Below are 16,639 nucleotides of genomic sequence, written 5' to 3' on the forward strand. Positions count from 1 at the left end.
TTTCTTTAGATTTTGAAACTGTACATTTTGATATACATTACATTTCCTCAGGTATAATTTTATGTGATAATTCATCCTTTGATGAATGGATACTTTGCAAAGGATTGTATTACAATTTATTTTGGAAGCTTTTTTTTGTCTTGCCATATAACTTAGATTTTAACAGAAGGAAGAAAACTTTTATTGGCATTATAATTTCTGTAAAGAACCATACCTTTTACATACCAACAGATCTTAGTACCCGTTGATTGAAAACTGACAGTGCAATATAGGAATCAGTAGAATATGTTATTTGGCCTATTGTGGAACATAGCAATTCTGATAACTTTTTCTATAAATCCCATTAAGGTCCCTTCTTATGTTCTTGGTTGCAGATGTGCATTTCTAGGGCACTAATGTTCATTTTGTTTGAAAAGAGATTCTATGGGGTAGTTATTTGGGTATTACAATTGGAAAATGTTTTTCTTCCTAGAAAACTGTAAATTGCAATTAACAAACATACGTTTCAAGACACTTTAATTTTTAAAAAATAGATTTAAAAAAAATAACAGCTGAAGCTTAGTTTTTAGAATAGTATTAACAGTTTGGATCCCTTGTAATCTCTTCTATGTATTTTATTAATTTGTGGTTCTTATTCAGATGCCTGCATATATTGTAACAGGTTCCTAAGTCTTTATTATAGGAAGTCCAAATACATTGTTTTTATCAAAACTAACCCATTTTGTGTTTGTGGGATGTATGGGTGTTTGTGGTGGGGAAGGAAGCTAGTGCTTGAGGGGAGGTTTTGTGAGGGGGGAGTGTCTCAAGGAAATGTGTAAAGTCTATGTATTTTTAGATGTGTATTTCTCTATAAATCAGTGAATAACATAAATAGTGCAAATAGTGTAAATTAAAATGTAGTCTTCACAGTAATAATCTATCTCTCTGGGTGAAAGTAATCCCAGTTATATACAAGGCAACAAAAAAACAGATTTTATCTGAATGTTGTGAAGCAAAATGCACTAACTATTATTACAACATGGAATAATTATGTTGAATATTTTATTTGCTGATGTCCTTGCTGATTTGTGCATAAGTATTCATTCCTACTGTATTGAAGTGCCCTGGTTAGTTTATGTGTCTACATATGTGTGAGGGAGGGAGGGAGGGAGGGAGGAAGAGAGAGAGAGAGAGAGAGAGAGAGGTGTTAGCTTTGGTTATAAAGGATTTTTTTTCAAAATAGTATTCATCCTGGTTTTTTTGTAGAGAAACTTTTAAATGGACTATATACAGGGCACATAACAGCATAATAAAGTAAAACAAATACTTTATTCATTCATTCATTCATTTTATATCCTATCTTTATTTTGGATAACTCAAGCTGATGCACCTAATGCTCCTTCACCCTAATAGAGATATATATTGAAACCTCACAAAAATGAATGAGAATTATATAAGAGCATGAAATGTATTATCACTTTGATCTTCTGTTTGGTATGTCTTGATGGACTGAGTGCTGTTCGGGTAACCAAGAAGTAAAATGTAAACTATTAGGTTGAAGAACAGTAGCTCCCTAGCCTGTCTCCAGTTATATTATTACTTTGTGGATAAATCAGAGGATTTAAACGGTATTCTTTACAATGTGGGGGAGCTCTGTCTGAACTGAGAAATCTGGAAATAATGAACACTTTCTCTTAAACACGTCCATCATTCCATTACAATACATGTACTAGATCATTGGACAGCTTCTAGGGCACCTTAGCTACACCACACCAGCACCCCATGCACTCTGCTTTTCAAAGGTGAAATGGGGTTATGCTTATAAGGTTATGCCCAATTATTTCTAAAAGGTGAGTTTGAAAATGGGTGCTGAGATTCAATGGTCAAACATTAATTTGTTTGTTTTACTGTACTATATATTATATGTGATATTAGGCATAACCCTGATTATACATTGCTTTTCAATGGGCAGAGATCCTTCTAAAGATGGATTAATGAGATATCGAGACATTCAAAAGTGATAGTTATTGGTTATCGAAGCTGAAATGTTTAATTTTATTTGCATTCTGGAGCTATTAAATTGCTTAAGGTTCTATTTGTGAGAATTGAGTTAAAATAATCAGAAATTCTAGAGATTGTGGTTGGTCTCAGTGTATGTTAGATTGTTATCTGCCATTCATTCGGATACCCACATATTTTTTTTAAAATCAAGACCAGTTGAAAGAGCTGCATTTGTTCTTTTGTCTGCTGATGGCCAAAGATAGAGTTTCTCATGGACTCCTGCTGCCATCTGCTGGAGGCCTGAAAGCAACGTCCAGAACAAGTTTTTTAAAAGCAGATGCCACATAAAAAGATTAAAGGAGAAGAATCCAACAGGAAGATAAAATCATTGGAATTTCAGTGACTATATAAAATGTATTAGTAAATAGTAAAAACAGAGAATATCTTTTTCTCTCTTGAAACATTCTTGGTCATTTTGGTTACATTAACATAAAAATTTAAACAGAAGCAAACCTATTTGCAAACCACAGACAGTTTATGTGAGTTCAAAAACATTTCCTTGTTTAGCATAGCTTGTACTGATTATTTTGATAGTCTACTTAAATTGAACTTGTATTTTCAGAATTCTTTGAGCCAAGAGATTGCAACATGTGGCCTTTGTACTTTTAAGGAAAAAGTCAAAACTATTTTTTTGTTTCATGGAGGAATATCTTGATTTTTGTACATTAATAGGGCTATACCTCTTGGACAAGTTATCCATTTCCTTACATTTACATATCTACTTTTTGGAAGCATGACCGGCAGAAGATAGAGAGAAAAAAAGTGCATATAATATATAATTGGTGTTTAAAAAAAAGACAATCATTTTAGTTAAGGTTTATAATGTACAAACTAAAATTATAAAATGTTTACAACACTTGAACATTTGCAGAAAGACAAAAATTTGCTCTATTTTGTTAAACTGTATATAATGACAAATACTGGATTATATATAATGAAATCTATTATAGAGATACATTTTAAATATTTTATTTTATGAAAGATGCAAATTATATTTTCTATTTTAGCGATAACCCCAATAGTATTTTAATTGACTTATCAAATTTAGTCTGCTTCCAATATCTTTTTAAAATGCAACTTTTAAAATTTTTTCCAGGTGTCCAAGCAAGATTAAGATATTAATGCATACTTGCTTTAGATTTTAGATACTATGATCTTTTTTTTTAAAAAAAAAAAAAACAATCAATGCTGCTTTGATATAATTTACTTTTGTAACAGTTCTTTCTCATCTCTTTTCCTTTTTCCAAGTACAAATTGCGTGTGTTGAACGAGCTTGCTGCAGAACTGAGCAAATACATGCCAGAAAAAGTTACGGAGGATACCACAAGTATCATAAGATCCCCAATGCCTGGAGCAGTAGTGGCAGTTTCCATAAAACCTGGTGACATGGTAAGAGCTTCCCTTTTCCTAATGTACGTTTAAATTAAGAATATTTTTCATTGAACTATTAAATATTTTTTAAAAATTTTCTTTAAAGGTCAGTAGGAATTTCTCTGTTGAGAAAGCAAGCTCACTATTTTTGTCTCTTTTGGAGAGAAGTTGGACAGTTTAAGAATCCAAACCTGATAAACTTAGTTGTCCAATATTGTGCCGTGGGAGGAGAGATGGGAAATTGTTCCTATTTATGCTGAATTTCAGAATGGGTTGCTCTGAATTAAGGACTGCACGTAATGCTAGATTATAAGTTTCTTAGCCCTTCTCAAAGCAATAGTTTGGTCCTATAGTCTAATTATCTGCAGCAGAAAAGTGCTTTCAGTCAGAGCTTAGAAAAATCTTGTTGTGCAAGACCAACATTAAAGTAGGATGGTTGGAATGTTATATACCAGTGTCAATTAAAAAAACAAACCTAAAGACCTGTAAAAATGAGGAAAGTGCTGATAACTTGCATTTTATATATTCATTAAAACTAGTGAAACATTCTGCACACAAGTTGCTGATCCCCATGTTTTTTTGAAAACTATGCGAGAATACACACACACACACACACACACACACACACACACACACACACACACACACACCCCTCTCTCTCTCTCTCTGGACATATAGATATATGGAATACCCATGTTCTATACTTGAAGAGTTCCCCAGCCAGCCAACTGAATAAATTAGCTGGATTTTATTTTCATTAATTCACAGTGTTTTTGTTTTATTAAATTATACAAAAGAAAAAGCAACTGGATGATGTCCCTGAGTTAGCATGCCATTCCTTACCAAAAACTAGATCGACAAAGGAGGCTGAGAAGGTAATAACATTTACATGCTGCCCAGCTGACAGATAATTCATTTTCTGTGTTGGTGTTATATTTTGAAGGAAAAAACTCTTACACCGGATTTTTAAAAAACCTACGTATATAATTTTTTTCTATAGTTTTTAAGAAAAAGCATAAATGTTGTGAACTTTGTTATTACATATATTTGTATGTAAGTTAGATTCAGCATATGTTTTACCAAAATGTAACCTGCAAACTCTTCACTTTTTATTGTTACCCCACAAACAAAAAAAGGGAGGTATGCTTGCATTTGCACACAGATTGAGATATTTTATAGTTACATTTAAAGACAAAGTTACAAAAAAAGACAATTCATTTTAAAGTGCTGCTTTAGCTTGATTTCCACACACACACACCAACATGTGCTTTAGAAACAACTTCTTTAGCTGAACAAGTTGAACTTGAGCTTTGCTCTCACAAATATATTAAATATTTTGTTTCTTAATCTTTAGTTGCTCCCTTTTAAGCTCTGAGAAAGTGTTTGTAAGAAGTGACTATATCAATTCATCTTAACACTTATTATCATGCTAACTCTTATATCCAGAAGAATTGAGCAGACATTAGAAAGATACCTATTGTTTACTTTTCCTATGAAGGTGCAAACTCTCTATGCCAAATAGTAGGAAGAAATGAGGTAGAGAACATATATGTTTGTGTGAGTGTGAGGGAAAGAGGTTTAAAGACACAGTGGGTATTTTCTGTTAAGCCTACTTTACTGTAGTAGAATTAGAATGAGGTTCAAATAATAACATACTAAAAAGTGCATCTTTTTGTCGAACTGCTTTTGTTGAATATTTTGTCTGCATGAAGAAACAGAACTGTAAGAGGATGGGCATTGAGCCAGGAAATTAAAACGGAGAAAGCATTCTTCTCATACAATCAATTATTCTAAAAGTAATACAGTGGAACCCAAAGATGTTGTTAAATAACGAGAGAGATTTCTTTCCCCTCTTCTCCCCCACCCACCCCCAACACCTATGCCTGCAGGGTTTTGCTGGGGGCACCGAACAGCTTCTGAACAGCTCAGGGTGATTTGGACTTGTCAATGATAATTGGGCAGGTTTAATTGCAAAAACACATTTGTGGTGTTGAAAGGGGGTTTAGCTTAAATCCTTCCTTTCCAAGACTGATGTCAAAAAGTTTTTTCTGAAGAGAGATGAGTTTGTATCAGGTCCCCAGGCTGAATAAGTAGCGAATGGTATGATTCAGCTTATATGTTTTGGCTGTCCATCAGGACAAAGATCATTATTGGAGCTATTCAAAGGCCTTGGGATTCTTATACACCAGGGGTATATTGTTCCCCTGTTTGAATGTGTCTTGATTTGTGTGATTTCCTCTCCACTGTTCAGGGCAGCTTAAAGAGTACTTAAGTACTCTTTTTATTTTCTAGTGCATTTACTAGTTAATAATATAATGAAGTACGAAACAATATTACGAGAAATGTCAAAAACATTTTCCGTGGGCCATTATACTAAACTGGTAGATATGCAGATTGATTATCAGTGAAGTTTAGTATTGCATGAGAATGGGGGCCAGAGAGGGAATTTTATTTTGTGATATCTTGCAAGGAGGCTTCTGTCTTGCAGAGTGCAGCATCACTGCAAGAAAATATTAGGATGGCTTTCAGCCTAGGGCCCAGATGTAGACTGGAGTTGTAAAATGATGGTGTTTATTTCACTCGCTTTTTTTTTAAATTTTGGTTTCTGTTATACTGTCTGCTTAGCAAGGAGGTAAATATATAGAAATATTGTACTGTAATGAACACAGCTGAGGGTTTTTTTTTAGTTTCTCCTCCCCAGGTTGGAAAAGTATGGGGCCAAACCTACAAACTAACCAGGAGGTATACGGTACTGTACTACCTGGTAAAAGACTAGCTGTTACTGAGATCAGTAGATCTTAGAGATCTATCCTTTATTGACAGAGAATGAAGCCAGCACATTATATTGAAACAAGTAGGAATTGCTGATAAAAGAGAATATTTATAATTCAGGGTCCCTGGTGCTCTCTGAGCTTGATGGCTTTCTTGCATAGATGTTTCATTTCTAAGCTAGGTAACATCATGAATATTCCAGGTACCACACAACTAGAAATTATTTCTATATAATGGTTTGTCTACATTCAAAAGAACATATGATTTTTTTTTCTTGGTCCATCAAAAATATTAAAGGAGGCTTTACTCTGCCTTAATGGGTTGTCTGTAGCGAAAAAACATCCACAGTGTACATCTCACTTAAATGCCCCCAGTCCATTCCAATGTAGACAATCCATTCCAACATGTATAAATATCAGGGGGCACTAGATAGACTTTCTCATTAGTCATGCGAAGCCACTTTCATGAGATTTCTTTGTTTTTCCTTTAAGTGAAAATAGCTATGCCTTGGGTATATCATTGAAACCTTTCAGTTTGCTTTATAGGAAAAGTTTGTATTAGAAAAAGTAGCTTAAAATGCCCTTATTCACACAGAACTAAGTATTCTTTAAGTAATTCTTTGCCCATTTTTCTTTAAATTAACATAGTAGATTATTAAACTAAACTTTTAACTTTTTAAATTCAAATAATTTTATATCAATGTTTGATATTTGGGAATTTTAGAATCAAAACATTTACTTATTTTGCTCAGAGCTGTTGAAGATTATCTGCTCTTGAAAGAGTACAGATTTTGGGCTATATTCAGGAAGGTAGGAAGAAGGGAGAAGGAGGGAAGGAAGGAAGGGCATTGCCAATCCTCAACAGAGAATGTAAAATTATTTTGTTGTGTTTGAAAAGTCACATTGATAGATAGGAAGAAAGTTGAAGGTCAGAAAAGTAAGGGCAAAATTGTTTTGCATGTGTGCAAACAGAATGGTACTCTTTAAATTGTAAAATTGAATTGAACAATAGATGTGAAGTTAAAGGAGTTTGATAAGGAGATCTCTAATTAAAAATACTCCTTGTTTGATAGCATCTTAGTCGGTTTCTTTTATATCACATATGTTCTCTTTTAATGTCATATACATTTATTGTATTAAAGGTGAGGTATTAATAGCATTTCCAAGTTTGAACTGGGTTAAATAATTATGATAATATGCTAAGCACATTAATCTATGTTACATGTAAATTAGTGAAATTCCAATAGTGTTGAATTATAGTATCCACCACAAGGCACTGAATTATTGGTTTAATACTTGTTGGGAATCATCAGATACTGGTAGCCAGATGATTCTACGGTGTTCAAGGTCTTGAATGGGGTCTCTTAACAGCCTTATCTTTTCTTTACTTACATTTAAATATAAGTACATAAGATATTTATAATGAGAATTTAAAAGAATCCTTGAATGTTCACAATCTTTAATGCTTCAGGCCTATTTTTTTCCCTGTCTTTTTATTTTATTGAGAAAATTATATGAACATATGCCATAATATTCAAAAATATATAGTCCAGAACTACTCAAGTACAGAAATAGTGTCTTTTTTAATGGCTTGAACCTAGAACAGTCTGTTGGAAATGCAGGCAGTAATAATTTCAGATCCAAAATGAAGTATGAATGTCCCTTTAGATACCTCACAAGAGAACTGAAAACATTCACTAGTCAAATGGAAAATGCATGATTTCAGACTTACAGTATTCAATTTTTGACTCACATAATTTAACTCTCTAACACTCCATTTAAAAAGCCTAAGAAAACTATATCTTGCTGAGATTACAGATAAAGTCCTGCAATTGTTTCATCTCTCAAAATGTTGAAAAGCAGCAATCCAAACAAACCTTCCAAATCCCATTTCTTTCCTTCACTTCACTGTAGGAGCTGGTGATTTCTTGTAAAATGTGAGGTTAGGCTTCAAATATCGCTTGTTGCTTGTAACCTTCTCCTTTAATGTCTTCCATGTTCTTCAGCTATTGTATTTCAATTAAATACTTAATGCTTTAACATTAGCAGAGGTTTGAAGCAGGCAAAAGCATTGGTATAATTAAGGCCATGTTTATTGAAGTACCCTTTATGAAGCTTTGTATAAAATTTAATGGATTCCAAATATTGTGTGCTGTATTTAACATACCTATGTTAATAACTGATCTTTTTTTTCCTTTTACTTGATTGTAGCCCTTTGTTTAAGCAAGATTGCGCTCTGCTTCAGTACTGGTGTGCTAAATTCATTTCACATTGAAAATAATATACGGCACCAGAGCATTTTGAGTCACTCTGATGCCCAGAATAAAAACATACAACAGCTTGTAAATGTATGGAAAGTGTATGTATATATGTGTGTTATACATGCATACATTTCATACATATTTCAGTGTGGGTGCTATAATGCAATATAATTTCCCCCTGTAAATGTACCAGGGTGGTTTCCTTGTTTTCAAATGAAGAACCAACACATTTGGTTAGAAAATAAAAGGAGATATTCGGATTTCTGTAGACAAAAGAACACATCTTTAGCAAACATGGCCTTTTAGCAATCAAATAAAAATATTTCTAAAATTGTACCCCCACTTATTTATTCCCTCTGGCTGTTAAACTAACCCAACCTCCCAAAGGGAACCCTGGACATTTCTAGAACCTCTGGGAACAGTTGTGTTTTGGATAAGTGGGGGTACAATGATTGGTACTTATTGCTGTCAGGGGAACATCTCTGACCTTCGCTTAATCAAGGGTCAGAAAATCTGGGATGCGCTCTACTGAAATTCATTCCTTAAAGGAGTATGGCGTAAAAAGTTTAATAATCATCTGTCAAGCACAGTTAATTACTGCTAATTATATTTTCATCTCGGTAGCTTTCCTGTTTCAGAATTAACATGTCTTGGAGAAAATAGCAGTACTTTTTTTTAACATGGATATCAGGACTATAGTTAGGCACATAATACCAAGAAATCACTGAATAAGAGAAAAATTCAAGGATGGACAGTAGCCAAAACAATTGGGTGGTTGCAAAAAGGGACAGGATATTAATAAAATAAACATGATGTTTAAACAAGGAGGGATTAAAAAAATTTTTTTTTTATTAAGCCCAAACACACACTCTTTTGTCTCACCTTTTTGTTTGAGAATGCTTTTTGTTTGAGAATATAAATATGTTGATTGCAGCAAATAAATTACTTTGTAATCAGAATTTGTCCCTGTTTTCAAATAACTATAACTTGTAAGTCTATGATTTAGTGTTTTCAGCTACCATTGATCCCATCTTGGTTAAAAGTAAGGCTGAATGAACATTAAGAACAGTCAATAATGTACTTCTTCTGTGTCCAGACTGAAGATGATTCTAAAATGAAATTCCAACTATGGGTTTGATTAGCTTAGATCGAAAGTCTTGCCTTTTCTGATGGCCAATTGTTTTATTTTGTTGCTTCATTGCATAGGATTGTTCCCAACTTTAAGACTCTTTCTAAAAGGCAGAGGGCTTCTGAAAATGAAATGACAGCCTTTTCAGTTTTGTAGACCAGTCAGGGAGGTGGACAGGGATCCATCTTTTTCCTGGAACCCCAGCGTGCCAGAAGGTGATACCGTAGCAAGTCCTTGCAAGTCTTCCAAGCCTTCTGTCTTAATTTGGCAGGGAAAAAAACAATGCAGGGCAACAAAAGAATGATCTTATAGTGTAAGAAATCTCCATCCCTCCCTCCTCCTCCTTCCTCGGCTACCCCCAAAAAAAAGAGGCTTAATTTTTTTTCCAGCTCCAGACAATGATTTGATGCTCACTCTTGCATTGAAACAGTTGCTGTCGTAACAGGCAGGAAACAATTTTCTTTTAATTGCCGAAATGATTCGGAAGTGCTTCGTGTGCTGCTTCTGTGCAGCAGATGCTGTGCATTAATTGGCCTGTGCAGGACTGACCCAGGCTTCCTTACAGCAGGCCCAATACTAGGCGCAGAGTTTAAATAGCTTATTTATTATTTTGGGGAAGCTGGCAAACATGGTGTATGTTCTTGTATGTGCTGTATTTCATGGTCTGCTGTTCCAATGTCAGGAGAGTTTCCAGCCCTGGTAATGTATTAGCAGCAGGTTAGCTCTAAATAGCATCCATCAGAAGCCTTTTCCCCTCCCCCTTAAGCCCCCCCGGTCCAGATATACCAATGACTGATGAACCTGTCTTTTGTATGAATGTTTAGCACAGTAGAAAGCCATATGCCACTGGCACGGTTTCCTGTGCAGGCTTTCCAGTGGCTAGAGAGTAACAGGGTGCGGTGGGATGTGGGGTGGGGGGTGGGGGGGTGGGAGAGTCTTTTGCTTTTGCATCCTGTCATTTATAAGCAGTGTGCAATTTTTGAAAATAGCTTCAGATTTTGTGAGCATTTCATTGAAGCTGCAAAACGTAGGACTCGGGGTTACCTAAAGGCAATTTGACTCCCCCCCCCCCCGTCCTCATGGCGTTCTTTAGCCAGGATATTAGGGCTTGTCCTTAATAGGAAATCTTGTTTTGTATCTCCCCGTCTGTTCTAAGCAGACCTCACCCCATTAGAAGGTCCTCCCTTGTGTGGGAGGACCACAGCTGTTACCGTAAATCTCATCCAGTAACTGTATAACCCCCCATTTTGTGGTTCTGAAGGATGAAATTGAGAAATGGAATACGGTGCACTCATCCTTTACCTCTCCAATTTTAGACCCGTGCACATCATTTTCATGCTTTTATTCCAAATCAAACTACATTAGTGAGCAACCCCACTCTCGGCTCAATGGGTAGCATCAAAGACCCCTTTTTACACTGCTGACATTTTATTTCTTTCCTAAAGGGTGGGTGACTTCGTCGTCTCAGAAGTCTGGGCGGCTCCTTCAATGTTTTGCAGCTGATTCAAAAGAGAGAAAAAGATGGAAATGTTTTAAAATGGGATGTCCACAAAGCAAACAAAGCTACAGCTTAAATGCTACAAAAGGAACATAGAAAAGCTTGCAGTCTGACTTAAGAGGTTTCCATTTCCAACCTTTATTTCAGAAGTGGATTTTATCTCGTTATGATGGAATATGGGGGCTTTAATAGAAATAAATGGATGAAATCATTAGCACAACAAAGCAAATGATAAGCTTGAAGATAAAAGTCTCTGGGGAAAGAGTTCTCTGAAAATAAATAGGACTTGATAGATTTCCATATCATTTATAACTTCCCTTAATTACACTTGGAAGACTTGCCAGTAAAACTGGAAAATTGGCAGCCTATATCCATTATAGCAATTTTGCCAACCATGGCAAGCAGCTGGCTTTACTGGATTTTATTTCCCATCACTCACAATTAATCATCAGCTGAAACTCTTCAAAACATAGCAATACTGTGTGACATTTGGGGCTCCTTAAAATGCTAAAATCTGCTGAGTAAATGGGCCGAGGTTTCTTTCCTTCAAGCTAGCTTCTTTTGGTGCGAGGCAGACGCTGCTTAATGAATGCCACTTTGATAATCAGAGGCGAATGTGAACCTTGACCTGGTGTCAGAGGAGAGGAAGCAGCAAGCTGGGCGAAAGATACGAGAGTAAGATCTCCAAACTTTACACCAATTAGACAGAGTGGAGAAATACATCAGGGCCGATTGGTTTTATCAAAAAGACTTGCAAGGCTTGTGACTGTTTTGTAAGCCTAACATTGAAGATACCCTGTCACAATAATTAAGTCTTGATGACTCACAGAAGTATTAGGGAAGTGGGCTAGGTTAAAAAAAACACCGGTCTGAGACCTCATTCTACCTCTAAATGTCCATAAAAAATGTCCATTAGCAGTCTTTTATTATTATTATTATGTTTGTGCGCAAACTGGGTACATCTAGTTTCAAAAAACTATTTGTGCAGGAAGCCCTGCTATATTTTAATTTTCTTTGCATAAGCTTCAAGGCTGTACAGATCCTCAGTTTAAGCCCACGTTTTGTTTTCAGTTGCTATAATGAACGGCTACACTTTAAAAATGGAATTTGAAGAATTGATGCAAGACACCATTGAATTTGATCTTATACTTCATTTTAGAATGAAATATTAAATATTATTTTTTATATTTTATCGTTAATCCCAGCATTTTTTATTGTTTCTTCTGAATACAAAATATATATTTGAAACATAATTTGCATTTTCTTTTCTTCTTTTTTTATTTGCCTTTTTTAGAAAATCAAAATTTTGGGGGGTTATACTTGATAAACCCCTTTCCCCATTTCAAACCTTCATTAAAACGACTGATATATAAAGACACATTTTAATCACAAGTGGAATTAATTAATACAAATTATACCATTGGATATGATTTGTATATATGTGTACTTTTATGCCAGCTCAATATCTTTGGAAAAGTTACTGGGTTTTTAAAAGCTGAACTTAATCCTTAAATGATGAAAGAGGATATTTTAGAAATCTCTTAAGATATTCATTTTCCGGCTTAAATAATACAGGCAGGCAAAAAGATACACACAATTATGCAGTGAAAGAAACTGAACAAAGCCCTAGAGAATGAATGAAGTAGGAAATTGTGAGATATTGGGGACTAATTTTAGGATTTGCTGTTTTGCAACACAGTAGGAAGAAAAGTCTATAAAGGATTGACATAAAGAACAATTATTAAATGTAGTTGCTTTAAGTGACACTTTCCACTAAAGCCATTTTAGACAAATTAACTATTATTAGAAGTAAAACCACAGTGTTTAAATATTGGGTATCTATGGAAATACAGTTTTTTCCCCTCCCTTAAGGTAAAAAGTTAAATAGGTGAGTTTATCTTCAAAGGCTTCCAACTATTAGTTGCTATTTTTATAAATGCAGATTTCTTTTAAAATTCTTCTTTATTTGAGAACTCTTTCACAAAATTCAGAAGAGCTCAGTTTTAAAGGACAACCATGATTTGATACCCAAAAGTAGGACTGCCTTCAAATGTAAAAGGAACAGATTTGTTCTTATTTTTACTCACAACATAATTCTCTCATGGAATAGAGGGTGTTAATTCAGTAGGAAGACCTGTATTGTCCTGCCCATATATTTATGTAATTCACATAGACCTTTCAACCTTACAGAAGAAAAGCACGCCTATATTTCCAGAGGACATAGCTTATAGTGTAATATTCCGGCTTGGAAAACAAATTGATTGGTCTTATTCAGAGGTCAATTTCACATTAACCAATTTTCTATTGGGATATCATGTACATCTAGACCATTATATTTACCACCAATATGAAGTGAATATTTACCTCATAGTAAATAAACAGTTTATAATTTATAAACATTTGACAAAAGAGTCTATGGTTTTCTAGTCATGTACTGTATATAGTGAAATCTGTGCGTCATCATCATACATATCATATATTATAGTGTAGAGCAGGGTCCCCAACCGCCGGTCTGCGGACCGGTACCGTCCGCGGAACAAGTCTTACCGGGCCGCTGGTTGCTGGGCGCCGCCATCTTTTTTGATAAAAAGTGCTTCCGGTGAGAAAGCTCACCGGAAGCACTTTTCATCAAAAAGATGGCGGCGCCAAGCTCGGTGAGCTTTTCCGGTAGGAAAGCCATTTCTACCCGAAAAAGCTCACCGAGCGCTGAGCGCCACCATCTTTTTGATGAAAAGTGCTTCCGGTGAGGTCATCGGAAGCACTTTTTCATCAAAAAAAGATGGCGGCGCCCAGTTGATGCCGGTACCGGGCCACGGCGCCCAGCTGATGCCGGTACCGGGCCGCGGCATAAAAAAGGTTGGGGATCACTGGTGTAGAGGAAACGGTGGACAGCAAGGAAATAGATGAGAAGAGCTTGACCTGTTGGGTATGAAGCCCTGTAGCTCATGTATTACTCTCCAAAGACTAAGCAAACTTGCAAATGGAATTTACGCGGGGGGGGGGGGGTTGTTAATTAAAACAAACAATGGGAAAATCCTAAATGTTAACCTTTTCCCATGTTGAACTATTTTAATACATCTTCTCAACTGGTAGATAATAGCTGAAGCCTTTTAGGTCACATGACTTTGCTTGCAAACTTGTTGGGAAGTCACAGAAATAAAGTGACTGGATGCCCATGCCATTGTGTAAACAAAGCATCATTCTAAATTAACAAATGACAGATTTTTTTAAAAAAAATCCTTTACAAAGAGATGAATATTCAATGTGTATACCATAAGTTGATTTTAAGTATGACAGGAATATTATTTGTTAATATATTTCTTTTTTTTCTTTAGAATCAGAATCTAAAAGAATCAGAATTGTAAACGTTAAACACAATTGAAAAATATAGTATCGTAGCAGGACAACTGCAGATTATAAATATAAAATGTGTAAATGGAAAGAAGGTACACAAATAGTAAGAAACCTTCTTGAAAAATATAAACAATTTTGACAAGTTTCACTACATTTTCCCTGATGTTTTAGACTGCTACATGCAGGAGAAACATTATGCAGTATAAGCCCACACATGTCCATAAGTATATAATTTGATATAATGCAGCTCTGAATTTGATTTTCTGACTTTGTATAATATCTAGAATAATTTCAGTACTGCATGCCTTACATTCAGAGCTTATATTAAAGTTACTTTTCTTTATAATGTACAATTTTGTAATCAGAATTTTACCTAAGGGTATATATAGATGGTGGTTCTTTTGTACCATTTGTTTATTGTATATCAGGGTGGGATTCAAATTTCTTAACAATCGATTTTGTGGGTGTGACATAATTTGTGGGTGTGGCTTGGTGCTCATGTGACTGGGTGGGCATGGCGTGTATGTAAATATTATAAATATTTATGTAAATATTGATTTTTTTTATAAAAAAGAGCAACTTTTACCCAAAAGCAGGCAAGGCAGGCAGGCAGATTGAGTTGCTCACAGAATCACAGATTCACTTACAGATCTATCTATCTGCAATCGGCTGAGTCTGTCACATAAAATTTGCTTGCAAGCAAACTCACAAAATTAACTCACAACACACCATGTATGTAAATATTGAATTTTTTATAAAAAAAGAACAACTTTTACCCAAAAGCAGGCAAAGCAGGCAGGCAGATTGAGTTGCTCACAGAATCACAGATTCACTTAGAGATCTATCTGCAATAGGCTACCTGACTCTGCACTGAAAAGTAGAAGCTTCAGTGCTAAGGAAAGTTTGGCTCTGTTTTTAGATTAGCTAGAAAGCAAGAAATCCAAGGATTTCCTGTTTTCTAGCTAATCTAAATCTCCTGGCAGAGCAGAACAGCTGATGGGGGGGGGGGGAAGGAAAAATAGCAACTTACCAAACCAGGCAAGTTGGATGTTTCGCATGCCAGGTAAGGAGTGGACAGGGAGGGGCGGGTCCAGCCAGTGGAGCGATTTGCCAGTTTTCCAAACTACGGACAATCATAACACGTGTGTGTGCAACCTTTGCAAGAAATAATCAGCTGTGCCACCTGGACAGCTGACAAGTGCTGTGCACAGGTGTGCAGCATTTGAAAATCCTCTTGTTTCCTGCTTTTTCAACCTCAGCTGTGATGCGCAGCAGGGAAAAGCGGGGAATAAAGGACAGCCTAGAGCCCGGGCAGGCAGGTGGGCCAAACACCGAACCTATTTGGTGTCAGCTGTTCTTCGCAGCTACTGGTTCTATAGAACTGGGCCGAACCGGTAGCATCCCATCCCTGCTGTATGTATGCATTAGTTGAAACTGAATATATTTCAATTTCTACTTATTTAAATAAGAATTTAGTCATGATTTACTTATTAATTTCAGTGAATTTTCCTTAAACATTATTAAACAAAATAAGCATTAAAGATTGGAAGGGAGGCTGTTTTTTTAAATTACCCTAACCCTAATAATTCACCTGGTATTTGAGATCATTTTATGGAAGAATCTTAAACCATTGCCGATAGTGTTTTGGAAGCAATGTTACAAAATCTCCAAAGCAAACAAAAATGCTCTTTTGTTTTATATTCTCTCTTTCTGTTCCACATCCTCAATCCCCTTCAGAATCTTGTTGGACCAGAGTGGATGGCGTGGTCCATACTGTCTCCTTCAGAAGCAATCGCTTTCGAAGATAATATTAGAGAAAAATATTCTCATATTTCAGTCATGATATTTAATTGTTCTAAAGAAACAATGTGTTCAATCTCATCCGTAGCTGCAGGTTTAATGGGTAGATGGAACTGCATTATGGATCACTAGCTGCCTGCTTTCCTCTACGAGCAGGGTCCAAACAGAATCCCTCTATTAATTTTTGGAAAGAATGAAACAGCTTGATGGTATATTTTGATTTTGATTTTATTTTTTTAACATCAGTGCCATCTATTGCTTTTACCAGGTTGCAGAAGGTCAAGAAATATGCGTGATCGAAGCTATGAAAATGCAGAACAGTTTGGTTGCTTCTAAAACTGGCAAGGTATGTCTCAGTTAAGCTCCAGTGTCTTATAATACTTGACAGGTTGAACATAACGCTATTTAAAGAAAG

The 16,639-nt window shown here is 35.5% G+C and overlaps 1 protein-coding gene across 4 annotated transcripts in view; it reads left to right on the plus strand.

Moving 5' to 3' along the window:
- PCCA (propionyl-CoA carboxylase subunit alpha) overlaps positions 1-16,639 on the plus strand; it is a 232,525-nt gene that overhangs the window by 211,926 nt on the left and 3,960 nt on the right. For all 4 annotated transcript variants that reach the window (XM_087967316.1, XM_087967315.1, XM_087967314.1 and 1 more), the window contains 2 exons: positions 3,289-3,429; positions 16,493-16,570. In XM_087967316.1, coding sequence (XP_087823442.1) covers positions 3,289-3,429; positions 16,493-16,570 — 219 coding nt within the window. The remainder of the gene's footprint in view (positions 1-3,288; positions 3,430-16,492; positions 16,571-16,639) is intronic.

Source organism: Notechis scutatus, chromosome 5 (genome assembly GCF_049901735.1).
Source record: "Notechis scutatus isolate UNSWTSFEM ecotype Mainland chromosome 5, rNotScu1.2, whole genome shotgun sequence".
Lineage (NCBI taxonomy): Eukaryota > Metazoa > Chordata > Lepidosauria > Squamata > Elapidae > Notechis > Notechis scutatus.